Source organism: Poecilia formosa, unplaced genomic scaffold (assembly GCF_000485575.1).
Source record: "Poecilia formosa unplaced genomic scaffold, Poecilia_formosa-5.1.2 Scaffold794, whole genome shotgun sequence".
In the NCBI taxonomy this organism is placed as follows: Eukaryota; Metazoa; Chordata; class Actinopteri; order Cyprinodontiformes; family Poeciliidae; genus Poecilia; species Poecilia formosa.
In genome coordinates this window covers 44,332-60,129 of record NW_006800733.1, presented here as the reverse complement: position 1 = coordinate 60,129, position 15,798 = coordinate 44,332, and the positions used below count along the sequence as shown (strand labels likewise).

At 37.5% G+C, this 15,798-nt stretch overlaps 2 protein-coding genes and 1 long non-coding RNA gene across 5 annotated transcripts in view; 1 reads left to right on the top strand and 2 right to left on the bottom strand.

Annotated features, from left to right (window-relative positions):
- The window catches only part of ppp6r2a (protein phosphatase 6, regulatory subunit 2a), a 45,266-nt gene extending 31,726 nt beyond the window's left edge, over nucleotides 1-13,540 (bottom strand). Inside the window, exons 1-3 of one of the 3 annotated variants that reach the window (XM_016666775.1) lie at nucleotides 13,120-13,540; nucleotides 3,111-3,277; nucleotides 2,613-2,867 (exon numbers count right to left, since the gene is read on the bottom strand). In XM_016666775.1, coding sequence (XP_016522261.1) covers nucleotides 2,613-2,839 — 227 coding nt within the window. In that variant the 5' untranslated portion in view covers nucleotides 2,840-2,867; nucleotides 3,111-3,277; nucleotides 13,120-13,540. The remainder of the gene's footprint in view (nucleotides 1-2,612; nucleotides 2,868-3,110; nucleotides 3,278-13,119) is intronic. The other 2 variants (XM_007543287.2, XM_016666774.1) reach the window with 2 other exon arrangements.
- LOC107834842 (uncharacterized) overlaps nucleotides 1-13,872 on the top strand; it is a 41,151-nt gene extending 27,279 nt beyond the window's left edge. Inside the window, exon 5 of the long non-coding RNA XR_001660665.1 lies at nucleotides 13,860-13,872. This is a non-coding gene — a long non-coding RNA (uncharacterized LOC107834842). The remainder of the gene's footprint in view (nucleotides 1-13,859) is intronic.
- A 558-nt stretch (nucleotides 13,873-14,430) lies between these two features.
- recql (RecQ helicase-like) overlaps nucleotides 14,431-15,798 on the bottom strand; it is a 25,161-nt gene continuing 23,793 nt past the window's right edge. Inside the window, exon 17 of the mRNA XM_007543286.2 lies at nucleotides 14,431-14,609. The gene's annotated coding sequence lies outside the window, so the exon portion shown is untranslated. The remainder of the gene's footprint in view (nucleotides 14,610-15,798) is intronic.

The window sequence follows — 15,798 nt, the reverse complement described above, 5'->3', positions numbered from 1 at the left end:
TATAGGTTCTAACCAATTTTTATTATTTTTTCTTCAAAATCGCTGAATTTTCGCAATTTTCCATTTCAATCGTCGGAAGCGAAGTTGGTGAGGTAGCAGCAAACTGAGCCTCACTTTCGATCGCGCAACCTCTCACTAACTGCACTGGCTGCCATTCTATGAGAGCATGTTACTCCTGCCTGTATGTCGCCAATAAAATGGTTAAAAAATATTTAATATATAAACTGATTTTCCATAATTTAGCTTATGTATATAATGTACAGTGTTTGTTGTCATCAACTGTGTGCACAACGTGTTTCGTGTGCGGAGAAGCGATCATAAACAGCAGAGAACAGATTCAAGGTGACGCAGGCAGATTTCTTGCTTCATGGGAGGGGGCGCTCATGATCCCAGACATTGGTCTTGTGACTCTGCGTCTGCAGAGTAAGAGACCGCGAGCAAGCAATATAGTAAATAAGTGAAGTGCAAAAGATTCATTGTTTTCTCCTCTCTACCAACATTAATATGGATGACTACATTTCTACACTTAAATGGTTTTCTAAAGTGGATTTTCAATCGAAGCAGGAAATAATAAGTAAAGGAAGACCAAGACCGGAGCTGAAAGGTTTGCTTCAAACTATGAGACAGAAAGGTACCGTTCAGTTCAAACGGAAAGAAAAGACAGGCTTGGTGAATGTCCTAGAAACGACCTTTTCTGCTTTCCTTCCTTATTTTCTCAACTTGTGGCACTGTGTGGACTCAGATGAGATTTTGTGACTTATACCAAACCTGAGCAGTAGACAACTCATATTCAAAACCAGGTCGTATTAAAAACGTTTGGGATGTGGAGGATGGACTTGGCTTTGGATGAACTGATATTCTTGTGAGTTGTACTGTATTTTCCGCACTATAAGGCGCACCCAAAAACCTTCCATTTCTTCAAAAGCCGACAGTGCGCCTTGTAATCTGGTGCGCCTTATTTATGGATCAATATTGAGCCACAACAGGTCTAGCAACTAAGGTAAGCAGTCGCCAACTTCATTTTCGCCCGTAGAAGAAGCGTGCGGTGCATGCTGGGATAGTTGTCAGAACGCTGGTTTGTAAATCTATTAATAAAGTTTGACTGACCCATCTACCTACCGACCGTCTAGAATCAGGTCATCTGCAGGTCATTTAACACCACATTCTCCACGAACATGCTGAGCGTGAACGGAGAAAGGTAACCATCGTCCGACCACGCCCCGGCCCAGTCGCGGAAGGCTCTCCTCGCCAACCGGAGTCGGACTGTTTTGTTGACATTCCCTTTAGTGCCGCTCCATCTAGTGGATGCATAATGTAACCCCAACCTCTACTGTAGCGTCTAATCTATGCGCCTTATAATGCGGTGCACCTTATATATGAAAAAAGTTTTAAAATAGGCCATTCATTAAAGGTGCGCCTTATAATCCTTATAGTGTGGAAAATACGGTACTTCAACGGGTTTTCCCTTTGCTGTGGAGCATAGTACTAAATTAATAACATCTAAATTTCTAAATGTTATTGACTTTGCAGAATTATTCTACCGCGGCAGCGAGGCTATGGCATGTGAAAGTATAGTCTTTTTGACCATGGTGTCGTGTAATAACTATGCATGTATACATGTCATGGACATATGGAAACATGTCCAGGTAAGCTGATCAGAATAAAAATACATCATGTAAATACCCCAATCTGAATATTCTGATTGGATTCAGCTCCATCAGAATGAAATTGTTATCAGAATGAGAGGGTGGTTTAAGCTGATTGATAATCCGAACAGTGTGGATCATGTTATTCTGATTGTGGCAAACTGACCAAACTATGCATGTGTGTACCTTGTCAATATGATGCACCCATGCATTCAGTGGACAGACACTATGTAAGGGAAGAAAACCTCAATCAAGGAGTGCAGTAACGTTTCAAACATTGTTAGAACCTGGTGCTGGTCCATTCTGGGTGCTCAGAAGTCACAGAACAACAACTCTGTGCATCTCAGTCTCTCTATTCTGAATAAAGCCTGGTGCATGAAAAGCACGTCTTGATCAAATTAAATAATATGTTGTAATTTTGTTTTTTTCAATCCAATCAAGGAATTTTAAACACATCTATGGTCAACAGGAGGCTGAGAGACAGCCGAGCAAACAATACAGCTAAACTGAAGGCAACTATTAAAGCAACCTAAGCTTCCATTACTCCTCAGACCCATCTCTCCCATTCCATGCAGCATTGATTCCATAATTTATGCAAAAACATGAACTGACCAAATATCCACATGATATACAGCAAATTAACAAACTTTCATAGCAGGCTCACATTTCTGAGTTAAAATGGCTTTCTGGAGGGACTAATCATCTTTTTTGAGAGACTGAATTTTGGGTTTTAATTAGTTACCCTTAATCCAAAATTGACAGAAATAAATGTTTCACATATATACTGAACTAAATTACAGAATTAAATGAGTTTTCTCTTCTTTTTACCATCAGGCTTAAATTCTAATTAACAGTCTCTTTTCTACCCTTCCTTGTAGCCTGCATGACATTCCAAACAGAATATAGTACTATTAACTGCACATCGATGAATTTTTTTCCCCTGCTACCATTAGCAGTTGGTCTCACTTGAAGCGGCTTCTTTCCTCTAGGTCAGCAGGGGGCTCTGTGGTGATGAGGTTGACTAGCTCTTGCATGCAGTGGTCCTGAGAGAGGAAGAGAAGCAACCGTCTGTTTTGGGCCTTGCACTCTTGCAGGACGTCATCTTCCTCCATCAGCTCTCTTAAGGTCACGTCTTCTTTGTCCAGCAACTGGTCGATGTGGGAGGTGGTATGTAGGTCAAACTTCCAAAACATGTTGGCCACTGGAGTGGGGAGTCTAGGCCTGGAAAAAAAGAAGAAAAAAAAACAAACTAACTAACTAAAAAGCAGTGAACCCCTTCATGCTTCATGGAAACAGTAATCAGGAACAATGATTAAAAGCATGTTAAAAATATGAAACAAATGTAGAAGATAATTATGTGCATTTCAGGACAATATAATATAATCCTGTCGCAAATAAATGTAATCATCATCATTTCTACAACTGCAACAGGCCAGAAGTGCCCTGTTAAGAGCTCACACACACCAGTGGATGAAATCTGGATCTCTTTAATCAGACCTCCCCCACAGGCAGGCAGGCATTTGAGTTTATGCAGACAGAGTGTGCGGTGAGGTGTTGCATTTATCAGCATGGGTCTTTTCTTAAAACACAGGCCTCTTTAGGAGATGACACACTGTGACGCTCACCATAACCTGCAAAAGACCAAAAAATATATTTTAGCACAGCATTCATAAGAGATTTTAAATCTGCAAACAAAAGAGACGCTAAGAGATTTAACCATTGCTAGCTCATGATGTGGTCTCTCTTTATTTATAATCTCAAAATTGGTAGAGTGGGATGTGAGGTTATTTGCTTTAGACCCATTATTTGAAAAGAAAAATAGGAAAAGATGCACCAATAAACAGACAGAGATCAAAAATTTTACATGAAATGTATCAAAACTAAGAACTTCCATAATTTTCAATCTATGGAAACTTCAATCAACTATTGCTGGGTTTCAGACACGCGACCCGGATGACGAGCGAAATTCAGATAAGATCCCGAAGTGGATTTCTCCGGTTCAAAACAACTCAACATTGATCACGAGTATGTTAATGCCCTAAATAGGCTGAAACAGACAAGCCATCTCAGAAAAAATACATGTATATTTAGGATATGATCTGTATTATCGGTAAAAAAAAAAAGACTTCTCTTATAATCTTGAGGATTTACCAGGTGTCGAGGTGATCCACATAACTATCTGGAGCTGCAGAGTTCATATTATACGACAAGCCAGAAGAGTTTATTTTGTAAACTAACTAAATGAAACTAAATGAATCATTTAGTTTCATGTTGGGTCAAGCATTTAGGATCAAAAGAAGCATTAACTGATTGTCGACTTATTTATGCTGGGTGAGTAGTGAATTGTGCTATTATAAGTAATTAGTCTATGACAACCAGGGGCGCGATATAGGGGGGGAAAGTGATGACAATTCTAGTGGCCCTGACCAACAGGGGGCCCCCACAATTTCTACATTTTTTGTTCATAGAAATAATAAAAAAAAAATCAGGGCCCTGTCAATTACAAAATTAATCGTATTGCTTTTTAAAAGATTGTTTTTAGCAGTAAAAGTTTAATATTCCCACTCCCAGACCAAAAAACACATCCATATTTGCCCTGAACATGATGATGAAAAGGTATTTAATGAAAATGATGAGCAACAAAAAAAAAAAACGTACAAAAAAATCCACACGGAGCTAGAGCAGAAAACAAACATAATCCAAACAAAAAATAACTAGCTAACATAAGGAGATACGAGGTATGCGGAGAGGAACAGGAAGCAATGGCGAAGGGAGGAACCAGCAAGGAGTTAGATACTGGGAGGTTGAATGCTGAACTAAAGACCTGGGCTGATAAACCAACAGGTTGCAGGAAAGCAACCCAAAATGGTCACCGTCCTGTACATTTTAGGCCATACCTCCAAGGGTAGGGGAAGGTGTACTCAGAGAACTACTCTGGTTCTTGTAGAGCAGTCTTTCTCAAACTATGGTCCCCGGACCACTGGTGGTCTGCGGGCGCCCTTACTGGTCCGCGAGTGCATATAAACAACCTTTTATTTGCCATGACGTGAGCTCAAAGTGCAACGCTACAGTTAGCTTACCAAAAGGATTGTGTTAAAAATAATGATGGAAAACTGGCTTAAACTTTTCTTTTGACTACAAAAGAAAAGTTGCAGATAACAGTTGACTACTTATAATGTCAGAGTAAGCTAAGTCATAGCGGCTGAGTGTTGATGTGTCGTTCACCATCAATTGGCTTCCTTTGAACGGTTAGCAGTAGGAATCACTCCATTTAGTCAGAACTGTTATTTGTTTTTTATGACATCCTTGATGCTCTGCTTTAAGGTCAACAGCTATTGTTTTTATTTAATTAAAAAATATTAAATTATAGAAATACAATAAAGTAATACAATGGATAGAAAAGGGTAAATCATTACTGTTTAAACTTTACCTTTAATAACATAAAGTTACCTAATTTTTAAAGTGAAATCAGTAATACTTTTATAAAAAATTTATATCAGTAATGATTTCTTGGTTAATGTCAAGTTGTCATAACAAAGACATTTTGAATAATGTCAACTTTGTATTAAAAGTGTCATAATTTACCGAATGACGCTTTATGACAACAGTCATAAATATTCATGAAGGCTTATTCGTGTTCATGACAGGTGCTATGTCATGTTTATGAAAGTGTCATGACAGTCTTATTCACCCCCCTTCAAATAAAGTGTTACCAATTATTTTTATATTTAATGGTGCAGAAAATGATTTTTCTTTCTGTAACACAAGTCTATTTTTTCTTTGTGCTTCTAAATCACAAATAGCCCTAAATGTTATTAATGTACATAACACTTGGCAGTAAAGAGCAACTTCTTTTTATATTGCCATGTGTTGACATCATTGGAAAGTTTAGACCCCACACTTTCAGAATCTGTAAATAAATCAAAATCCCCAAGTAGACATGTTCATGGCTTTGTCATTTACCAAACAACACCACTCTTCTCATTAGGATGAACAAAGAAAATAACAATACATGAGTCAAGATACTAATATTTTAATTTCCGGGTTGCAAGATGTGTTATAGCAGGGGCAATTTAAGGTTAAGTGGTCCATGACTGTTTGCTAAATGGGTTAAGTGGTCCTCAGCCTGAAAAAACTTGAGAAACACTGCTGTAGAACAGCAACTTAATGTTAACATTCTAATGATTAAGACACAGCATTTAGAGTTCCACTTATCATCAGGAAGTCTGACTGTTTGTTTTAATCTTCATTAAAATTATGTAGATATCCATCACTACAGGAATAACTGTTGAATCAATTCCATTCATCCATTCTGTGATCTCAACAAAGGCTCTAATTTGGATAACAGAAACAAACGGTATCCTAAATAAAGAATAAAAATATGAACGGCTTCATGACAAAAAAAACTTCCACTCTTTCACATAGGTATTGTAGAAACTCATTCAAACACAAGTAGCACAACAAAGCAACTCAACTTGCTCAACTGTTGAAGTCTTGGATAAAATTTCACTTATTATCGGTACTAAACTTAATCCCTGCCCTAAATTGTGCATCTTAGGAATTTTCCCCACTCAAACTCGACTAAGTAAGGTTGACTAAAAGGCCATAATTTACTGTTTGGTGCAGGTCAAATATAGTATAGCCAGGTCCAGGAAATCTATAACCAAACCCCTGCTAAAAACTTGGATGTCTACATTATCAAGCTCTCTTGCCTTGGAAAAACTCATCTTTGTGATTAAAGATAAATATTTTATGTTCAAAAAGATATGGGAAAAGTTTTTGCTATTCTTGGAAAATACAAGTACTCATAATGATGAATGTATTCTAGCTAATTTTGCTTTTACTTTTATCTTATAGTGGCTGTAAGTCTTATCTTCATGTTAATTCCAAATGTACTCACTTGCTTGAAAAATGTACAAAACTGAACCACTGATGTCTGGATGATTCATCTCTTGGACTAAGTCTCAACATACATCCCTGAGATAAACTTAAAGTACTCTGTCTCACTGCAATCAACTTATGTTTGTCACCCTGAAGGTTTAAGTTGTTCATGTGTTTTCTTTTGGTTTTGCTTGGTGTTTTGTGCATTTGTGAGTTACTTGTCTGTGTCTCTTTTGAAATATATAAGACAATAAACAGATTTTTGGAAACTTGGTCAACTGTTTCTCTGAGCAAAAGGCTCAACTGTTAATCATGGAAGTAAAACCAAAGGAGGAAATCAAAGTGCTTCCTCCTTTTTCTTTGACTTTTGCTTCTCTATGAGGAGGATGGGTTTCTGCACACAGGGCAACAGCAGGGCTAGCAGCGTCCATCTGGCATACATTTACAGAATACACAAGAGCAATAAAAACCCACTGAGAACGCCCTATGGACTCTGTGGACTCTGCACAAAAGCAAACTTTACATCCAAAACAGAAGTCATCAGGGGCTGCTTCTATAATAACAATAATAAAGAGGACTGGTGGCACCTAAAAGACCGGTGGTCTAAAGAGGACTGGTGGCACCTAAAAGACCACCGGTCTTTTAAAATACGTATGTGAATATTTAGAGCCAAAGAAAACATTACTTGGCAAAGTAAAAAAGCATTAACATAAAGGGAAACTTCCATTTACATTTGAAAACTCTTAACTTTCAAACTTTCTTCCAGGAGTTTTGTCAGTTAGCATAATTAAGCTGAGGGTTTCCCCCAGCGTAATATAAGCCTGGCGGCCAGCCATACTTTAATGGCCTCGCCGCCAGGCTAAGCGTTGCTTGTTTACGTTTCGAGGAAAATAAATAGAAAAAAAAATAAATCGCTTTTTTTTTTTTCTTTTTAATGCCAGGCTGCAAGCGTCTCTGTTGCTCTGAGCATTTCACTAGCGGAGCAGATTTATTCCTAAATGATAGATTTATAATAGATAGGTTTATAGTTTATGCATTTAAACCCGACAGCGCGGACCAATCACACCGCTGGCGCCTCTGCGCTTTGCCTCGCGCGCTGCCGCTGCTTTACCTCAGCGGGATCGCGCGCGCCTCCTTTCACTCAAACTGGACACAGGCTGAGGTGTATGGATATTTACATCAACTTAATGTGAGGAATTATGATCCTTTGGAGAACTATAGGTAAGAGTTGAAGACCCGCCGCGTTAACTCTGGTTGCGCAGCCCAATGTGAACCGCAGGAATAACTTGTAGCGAATTCAGAGGCGCCTTGTGGAGCGGTGAGAATGATTAATCTTTGTGAACGAACAATTATATGCGGCGTTTACATCTCAACACGCTGCCCAGCATGTGGCTCTGTGTCTGTCTTCCCTGTAGAGTTTATGTCTGTGGTCCGGGTTGGCCGGAGCGTTTGTGGATAACGAGCAGCGCTAACCTCATCATGCAGGTTCAGCCCGGTGAGGAGCTTTAACGCTCTCCTTGGAGTCACGCATCACGCTGATTTTATATTATTTTTAGTATTATTTTTCCGGTTACATGATGCATTAAACCATATCAAATGCGTTGTCTACTCAGAGTTAATGCGTGCGGCCGCACGAAGATCTGAGAAACTCGTGACCGTCAGACACGGTCGAGTCCCATAAACTCGACCAATCAGAATAGTTTCTGTGACAATTAAAACTCAACAGACACGAAATGGAAGAGCTACTAAAGCCAAAACTCCCGTTTGTTGTGCATCTCTGCGCAGTGCAGCGGATTTACTCATTGTGCAGGGCCGGTCCAAGGTTGCATGAGGCCCTGCGCAGACTTTGACTTAGGGGCCCCTCTAGCTGCTACAATAATCAGCACCTCTAACAGCTTCTGTGTTAGATTTAGTGAAATATTGGAGAAGGGAGTAGTTTAATTGGCCAGCCTAAAAAGCAATAAGTTATAATCGCAGTTTACTAATTTGTATTTGTAAATTCAAAGATTAAAGTCACAGCCTCAGATTGTTGCTATGGTAACAAAACAATCTAACTATAAATATTGTTCTTTGAAGTTTAACAAAGTAAACTTGCCAGTTCCTTAAAATCTTGCATTTAAATATTAAACAATTTAAAATCTTTTAATTTATGTATGCTGAAATTGAATTAAGTTTAACAGCATTGATAATCTTAATAAACAAGTGTTACATTTATGAATCTGTGGTCTGTTTTAAAATATTAGCGTTTATGGGGCCCCTGAAGCTCTTGGGGGCCCGACGGAGCTGTTGACTTAATTTGGATTAAACAGAAGTGCAAATTTGTTGTTTTTAGACTAGTTGCAGGTTTTAATAGCATTTCACTGGAAGATGTTTTCCTGTAACATATAATTACACAGTAATACTTTAATATTTTCTGTCAACGTAACATCTTTTAATACAAAAACACGTTAGACCGCCGGTGGACCGCCTCGACGCCCCCACCACCGGGCTTAGCAAGTTTTCTGGGGGAAAACCCTGAAGCTAACTAAAAAGATGTATCTCTTGCACAGGCAAGAGATACATCTTGCCTCTGCAACCATATTTGGAAGTTAGACCTTTAAAAATAAAGGAAGATGCTCATACCTTTACATTTTGATTCAAGAAATTCCTATGGCTTATTTTTCAGAGTTTGGGTGGTGTGTTCTTAACTATAGCTGTGTTTCCATTCAGCTGTCATGCAAATTTAGCCAAACCTTTAAAATGTCACAAAAAAATAAAAGAAAATATGATTTAGGTGTGTTTCCATCAACTGGTTGGGAGGGAATTGTTCATGTTGGCATTAACTTTAGACTGATTTAATAATAGATTTTTGTAGAGTGATTTAAAATAGCGCTAATTCACACTACATGTTACTGTAATTGCGACAGTCTGCATGGATGCAACATTTGAGAGGCTACCATATATCAGTTGCTATGCATTGTAAAGTTGCTAGCCTATAAGGTCTGTGACTTTCACTTAAAGTGTGTTCACAGGATTTGTTTACCTGACCATACACCTGACCATGCACTCTAGAGAGAAATAAATCAGTCAGCTACAATTGGGCCCATGGAACAGGAAATGTTCCCAAACACAGCAGCACCCTACAGTTGCTGAACCCCACTTATTCCACTTTTCTAGATATGGTTGTTTCATTCCAGACATTTTTGGAAATTCAAATACTTAAGTACCAAGATAAATTAACTGACATTATTGTTTTAAGTCAATGGGCAAGAATTAATTTGTTCACAATTTTAAAATAGAAGCAGGATGGCCCAAAATGGCAATGTAGAGAAGAAACAGAAATTCGAGATGAAGGGCACTTAATGGTTGAGTCAAACTCCAGTGCACATCTTAAAGAAAATGTTGTGGTAGGCTCATATGGCATTGTGAAAGATTAGAATGTGTCAAAGATCTACCAAAGCAGAGAGAAGGTGGGATCAGCATTACAGCAACCCATCTGTTCTATGGCATCACTCAGACACATCAGGTTTGTTTTGCTCCTTCCGCTCCATGTTTTTGGGAATGACCATCAAACGAATCAGGCCCAAGCAAAATGGAGTGAAAGTAGATTTTTAAACAACCAAAAAGAATAACAGGGTAGCTGTACTTTGGAATTGTTAACTGCATAAGGACGGCTTTTTGAAGATTTTTTTATTCTCACTGCATGCATAAAAAAACCACAACATTCCTCTTCTTCAGCAGCTGTTAGCTATATAGCTAAGTAAGTAAACATTTAGTGTGAGAGACTTCAGAGTGGCCTGATTTGTCTGTTTACCTTATTATCAAGCTGTCAGAGTACCACTGTATCTGGGGACTGATTACACTTGGAAAAACTGCCCAAATAATAATATGAGGAAAGGGTTGGGGGGAGTTTCCTTAATCATTTATAGCAGTAGTAACACAAACCTTCATAATATGAGATTTAATTTAACAAGTACTGTGAACTTTAAGTAACATATTTGGTTGCATTATTTGTGGGTTGGAACATGAGTGTTTTTTGTGCTCTGACGAGTACAAAAAACATAATTCAATAAAAAAGACATACTGAATGTTGAGACTGATCAACATCTGAAACATATTACAACTGCTAATATATTCATTTACACTGAAGTTTAAATAACTGTAATTTGACTACAATAACATACTCATGACAATTTTCATAGCCCAAATACACATGGTTAGACAATTCAGTTTGAGAGAGTGCACATCTTGGCCCCATTTCAGAGAGTATATTTAACAAGCCTTGAGTAGAAGGCATATACTCTGAATAAACCTACCCAGCTCTGCAGTTTTCAGTTTCAGAACAGGAAATATCAACTAACTCAGTTCTGAGTCAAGTTACCCCTGACTTAAGGGTGAGTGCAAGACACCCTTAAGTCAGGGTGTCTTGCAGGGCAGATTCCATCCACTGATGGATGGAATCTGCGTTCCATCCATCAGTGGAACGCAGATAGTGTGATTCATCATAAAAGTGTGCACCAATGGAATTAGAAATTTTAATGACAGCTTAATGAGAATATCAAAAACATATTTAACAAAAAATAAATAAATACAACAGTACTGTTGCTGCTGCAAAATAGTGGGAGTCAGCATGGCAGAGACTAAATCAATGTGAGAGTGTGATTTAGTAATATTCTTGACGCTAAAGTTATTTAACATCCCAAAAAAAGGAGTCTGTGCAAAATATTTATATATACAGAACTTTGGACACCCAAAAATATATGAATAGATTATGCTTGAAGAGTCAAAATGTGATGCAAACAAAAGTTTTGCTTTCATTAATACCTGCAATTTTGTGGAGTTTTTCTTTGACCAGTTTTGTGAGTGTGACTATAGAGCACCTAAATTGTACAGGAGGGTTTCCCATGGTTTTCAGAAAATGTTTAACTATTTGTAACTAGCAACCTAGTTTTATGATTTTGGATACCTAATATTAGATTGAAATAATTTCACAACCTGGTCAAACATTTGATATATGAATACTTAAATTTGAGACATTGAGATATTAAATGTCAAAAAATGGGGAGAAGGTTGTTTGGAGTGTTTGTGGGTTAGTGATTCGATAGACTAAAGATCACAATTAGACAGTTTACTCTTTATCCACTCTGATCTGTGGCCAGCAGGTTGTGTACTGAAAAATGTGGGAAAATCAGTTTTATGCATCAATAGAATAATCTCATAATTGCTTCATTTTCTGTTAGATTCAAATATATGTGTTCCTAAAGTATGCTTGCTTTCTTTTGTTACAGTTCTTAGAAAACAAAAACCCAAATTAGTAGGTAAGACATAAAAATAGAAAAGAAAAACACAAAATCCATAAATTGGCATTAAACAGAAATAGGCTAACTGGTGCACCTCTTGTAATAATCTGTCAAATCCATATTCAATAGCTGGCCAAAAAAGGGATATGGATCAAAATAATTTAAAACAGCGTAATGCTTACCTTCACTCTATTACCACAGTTTTAGAAAATAATATACAATAAATGTGAACATGAGGAAACATTTTACATTCATCTGCACAATTAGATACTAATGCCACAGTACATGTATGATTATTGTTACACATACCCAGTAGTACATAAGTAAAAATACTTATGTACTACTGGGTATGTATATATTTTTATGTATATGTTTAGATTATCAACATGGAGGTGCATGGAATGACAATGGGGTTACAATTTGGTGCACTAACCTGGTGGTATATAACATATTACAGACAGTAATGTTTCTGTGCAGTGAATGACAAAAATGTGCATTTACCTTTCAGGATATTTTGTGACAAGAGAGGGTGCCATTTTAACTATAGGTTTAAATAAAACCAATAAATAAGCAGAGGTTCAGTCAAACTAAATGTAAAATCAGGTTGCTTAGCCTCTGGCATGAAATGCACATCAACTGACTTGCTGTAGGAGCTCAGATTTCTGTTTACTTCAAACCAAGTGAGGCACCGGCAGCAGACAGCACCAGATGAAAACCAATGAATCCCAATCTCAAAACAATAATCCGAAATCAATCCCGTGGTCTGAACTTTCGCTTGAGCAAGCCAATGTTTACTTTATTCTTGTACATGATCAAGAAAAGCTGAGTTCGTTCTGGCCTCAGCCGAGTCAGACCGTGTGCAAAAACACCACAAAACAAACGTCTTCCTATTGGTTTTCACATTAGTGGCAATACACCAAAGAAAAAAAAGTAAAACCATTATGATCTGAATCACTGCAATAGGAAAATATACCACTCAACAGCAGCAACTTTACTAGTACAACAAAACTTAGCTATTGTGTTGTTACATAGCAACGATTGATCTCAACACCTGAACAGACTTTTCAAGAAAATCTAACCTACTGGACAATATTATATCAGCCTATTAACAATATTAATGCCCTTAATAAGGTGAATAATCAAGCTCGTCTTAACTAGTTCCTCATTCTTTTGATTAGCATGCAAGCTACTGACTGTTGAGCGAAGTTAGCAAACTTAGCTTCCGAACTTATATTCAACTTTGTCGTTACCGTAGCAGTCTAGCATTCGTTTGTTAGCCAAGTTAAATGAAAAATGTTTACGTACAGACTTACCTTTGGCTGAAAGTCCAGTGTTGTCCCTTACTTCTCTGTTAAACTTTAGTGGGTTTTATCGATAAGCAGTGTTTAGGTCACAAGCTATCCAGCTAATTGTTAGCTAGCAGAACTGGCTAGCATTCGTTAGCCTGTAAGTGGTTTGTTTTGAAAATGGTTCAGTCTGAGACAGCACAGGGCTAACATGAACTAGATCAACTTAGCTAACGTCAAATATAGATTTGAAATCAATTAAATCCTCAACTTCTACGCATTAATAGCTCCTTTGCATTAACAGTAATACGTATTATTGCAAATGTACAAGGTATGTTTTGGACTCACGCATAAAGATATTCAACGCGCGGCTAAGTTTAGCAAGCAAGGCAGGAAAAACTCAAGTCATAAATTTCGAATCAAAATGGCGACGTGGTCATGACGAGGGCGCGCAACAGACGGGAACGTGCATTGAATAAACACTAGTGGTGAGTCTCGTTTCTAAGACTTATGAAGAGAATATATTTATATACAAACACATATCCCATCACTGTATGACAGCGATAGTAAATATTAGAGTTCAGGTGGAAATCCAGATTCAGAACTTGAATACATATGTAAAAAATCCAATGTGAAGATAACTGTGTTGAGAAATGTGTTCCTAATGTGTTTCACCAAAAAGGCCATCTGTTATGACCCAGCTCAGCCAGGGGGAAGCGGAAGTAACATTAAAGAAACCTGGATGTTAAAGGTTTAACAATTTAAAGGTTTATTGTTCAGTTTTGACAAAAATAAAAAGGTAAAAATTAACAATAATCAAAATGTAGGGACTTACAACAAAAATGTACTAAATAAAACAAAATCCACAAAACGATCAGAGTTGAAAATCAAAGATCTTAACCAAACAAAAATGGACTTTCAGTACAGGTTAAACAAAAACAAACTACAAATCTCTAACAGAGATACAAAGATCTCTGTTAGAGGGACACAGGGACAAAGCCAGTTACACAAGCTATCAGAGCTAGCAAAGCAAGTTTACAGCAGTGAACCAAGCACCCAACAAAGTGGCAAGCTGTCTGAACAAAGAAACACAGAGCTCCTCAGCTGCAGCTTCAGATATGACTGAAACCTAGGAGAGAGCGTTGGACACGGTGTGGACAAGACTGTATCTTTGAAAATTCCAACATGATGCTCTGAGGTTTTCACATTGTTTTCTCCTTGCCCTCCAAGAGTCAGCTGAGTTCTGCTTGGAAACAGATTTAATTTGGTCTTGGACCTTTGGTCTATCACTTACATTCACATTAATTTCTACAGGAGGACATGAATGGCATCCTCTTATCTATCTGTGAGCAGGCTGCTTTTGTGCTCCCTCTAGCTGTCTGTGTCTTGTTTTAGCTCTTGTTTCCTCAGCTTCTGTTTTTTTTTGTTTTTTTTTGTGAGGGACATCTGTTCTTAAAGGCAGGGGAATCAGGGCTCATACAGACCTCTTCCTCATTGACTTCAGTAGCTGATTTATCCTGTATCAGTGAAATATAGAAAATTAGCAATAAAAAAAGGGTTAAATATGAAAAAAAAGCATAAAACAAAAAGAAAATAATACAGATCACTTTCATTCAGAGTTTTCTAAAGCAGCAACAGTAAATTTCACAAGTGTAGTTACTGAGCACATACTGAGCAGTTATATGATAATGGGATGAAATGTTAGTGACATATGAGGTATGATACAGGAAATAAATATTGGGCTTGGACAATGACTGATAAGTTGGAATGACAAAAATTCTTTCTTTACATTTAGAATTTCATAACTCCTAAATTTAATGATTAATTTCTTTTCAAAATTCCCAGTACTTATTGAAATATTTGCTTCCTTCAACATCACCATTATGCCCGGTTCTGTCCTATTGAAATGTTGGATGGATGAAAAGCCCTGGGGCACTGTCGCATATTATTCCGGTGTTCCACCTGTTGTTTTTTAACAGGTGTTCCAACTTTCTGTGCTATCCATTAATCTGTCCTACCTCGTGGTAATGTGCATGCGCACATTGATGCTACGTCACATATTGCTTACTCAGCATCTTTCTTATCAATACATTCTACCTGTGGAAGTTTTATTTCGTCCATTTTATTTCATCGAAGATTAAGGTAAGCTTAATTTATTTTATTTATACCTGGCTTTATAACCCTGTCCTTGTACTTAAAATATTTTAGTCTAATACTCTTTTATTAAACCGTACTAAATAGAGCATGTTAGTAGCGATATTATATGAGATTGAAGCTGTGTATTAGTGGTGTAATATTAGTTTATATTAAGCATATCCTAGTCAACTAGTTGGTGCAACCCCTAGTTAAGTTATATTCACTGCAAGTTGAGTAACTGCTATATAGAGCTGCATCATAGTTTAATTTCAGAATCCCATCTGCCACTCGGAAGGTATACACTTAGATCATTTTCTTATAAAGCTGAAACTTAGCTGGAATGTTTCTAGCCTGCTGTGTGAAAGAACTGCCTACCAGAGAAGCTAGAATGACCTGAGCTTTGTTGTCTGATCCAAACTTGTTTAAAATAGTGTTGGGTCTGATGAAAGTATGTGAGAACATGCAGGTCAAATCAAGTTGTGCATTTGGTCGGGGTGCAAACAATAAATTTTGCAAACTTAAAGATTTGCTGGAATGTTTCTAGCCTGCTGTGTGAAAGAACTGCCTACC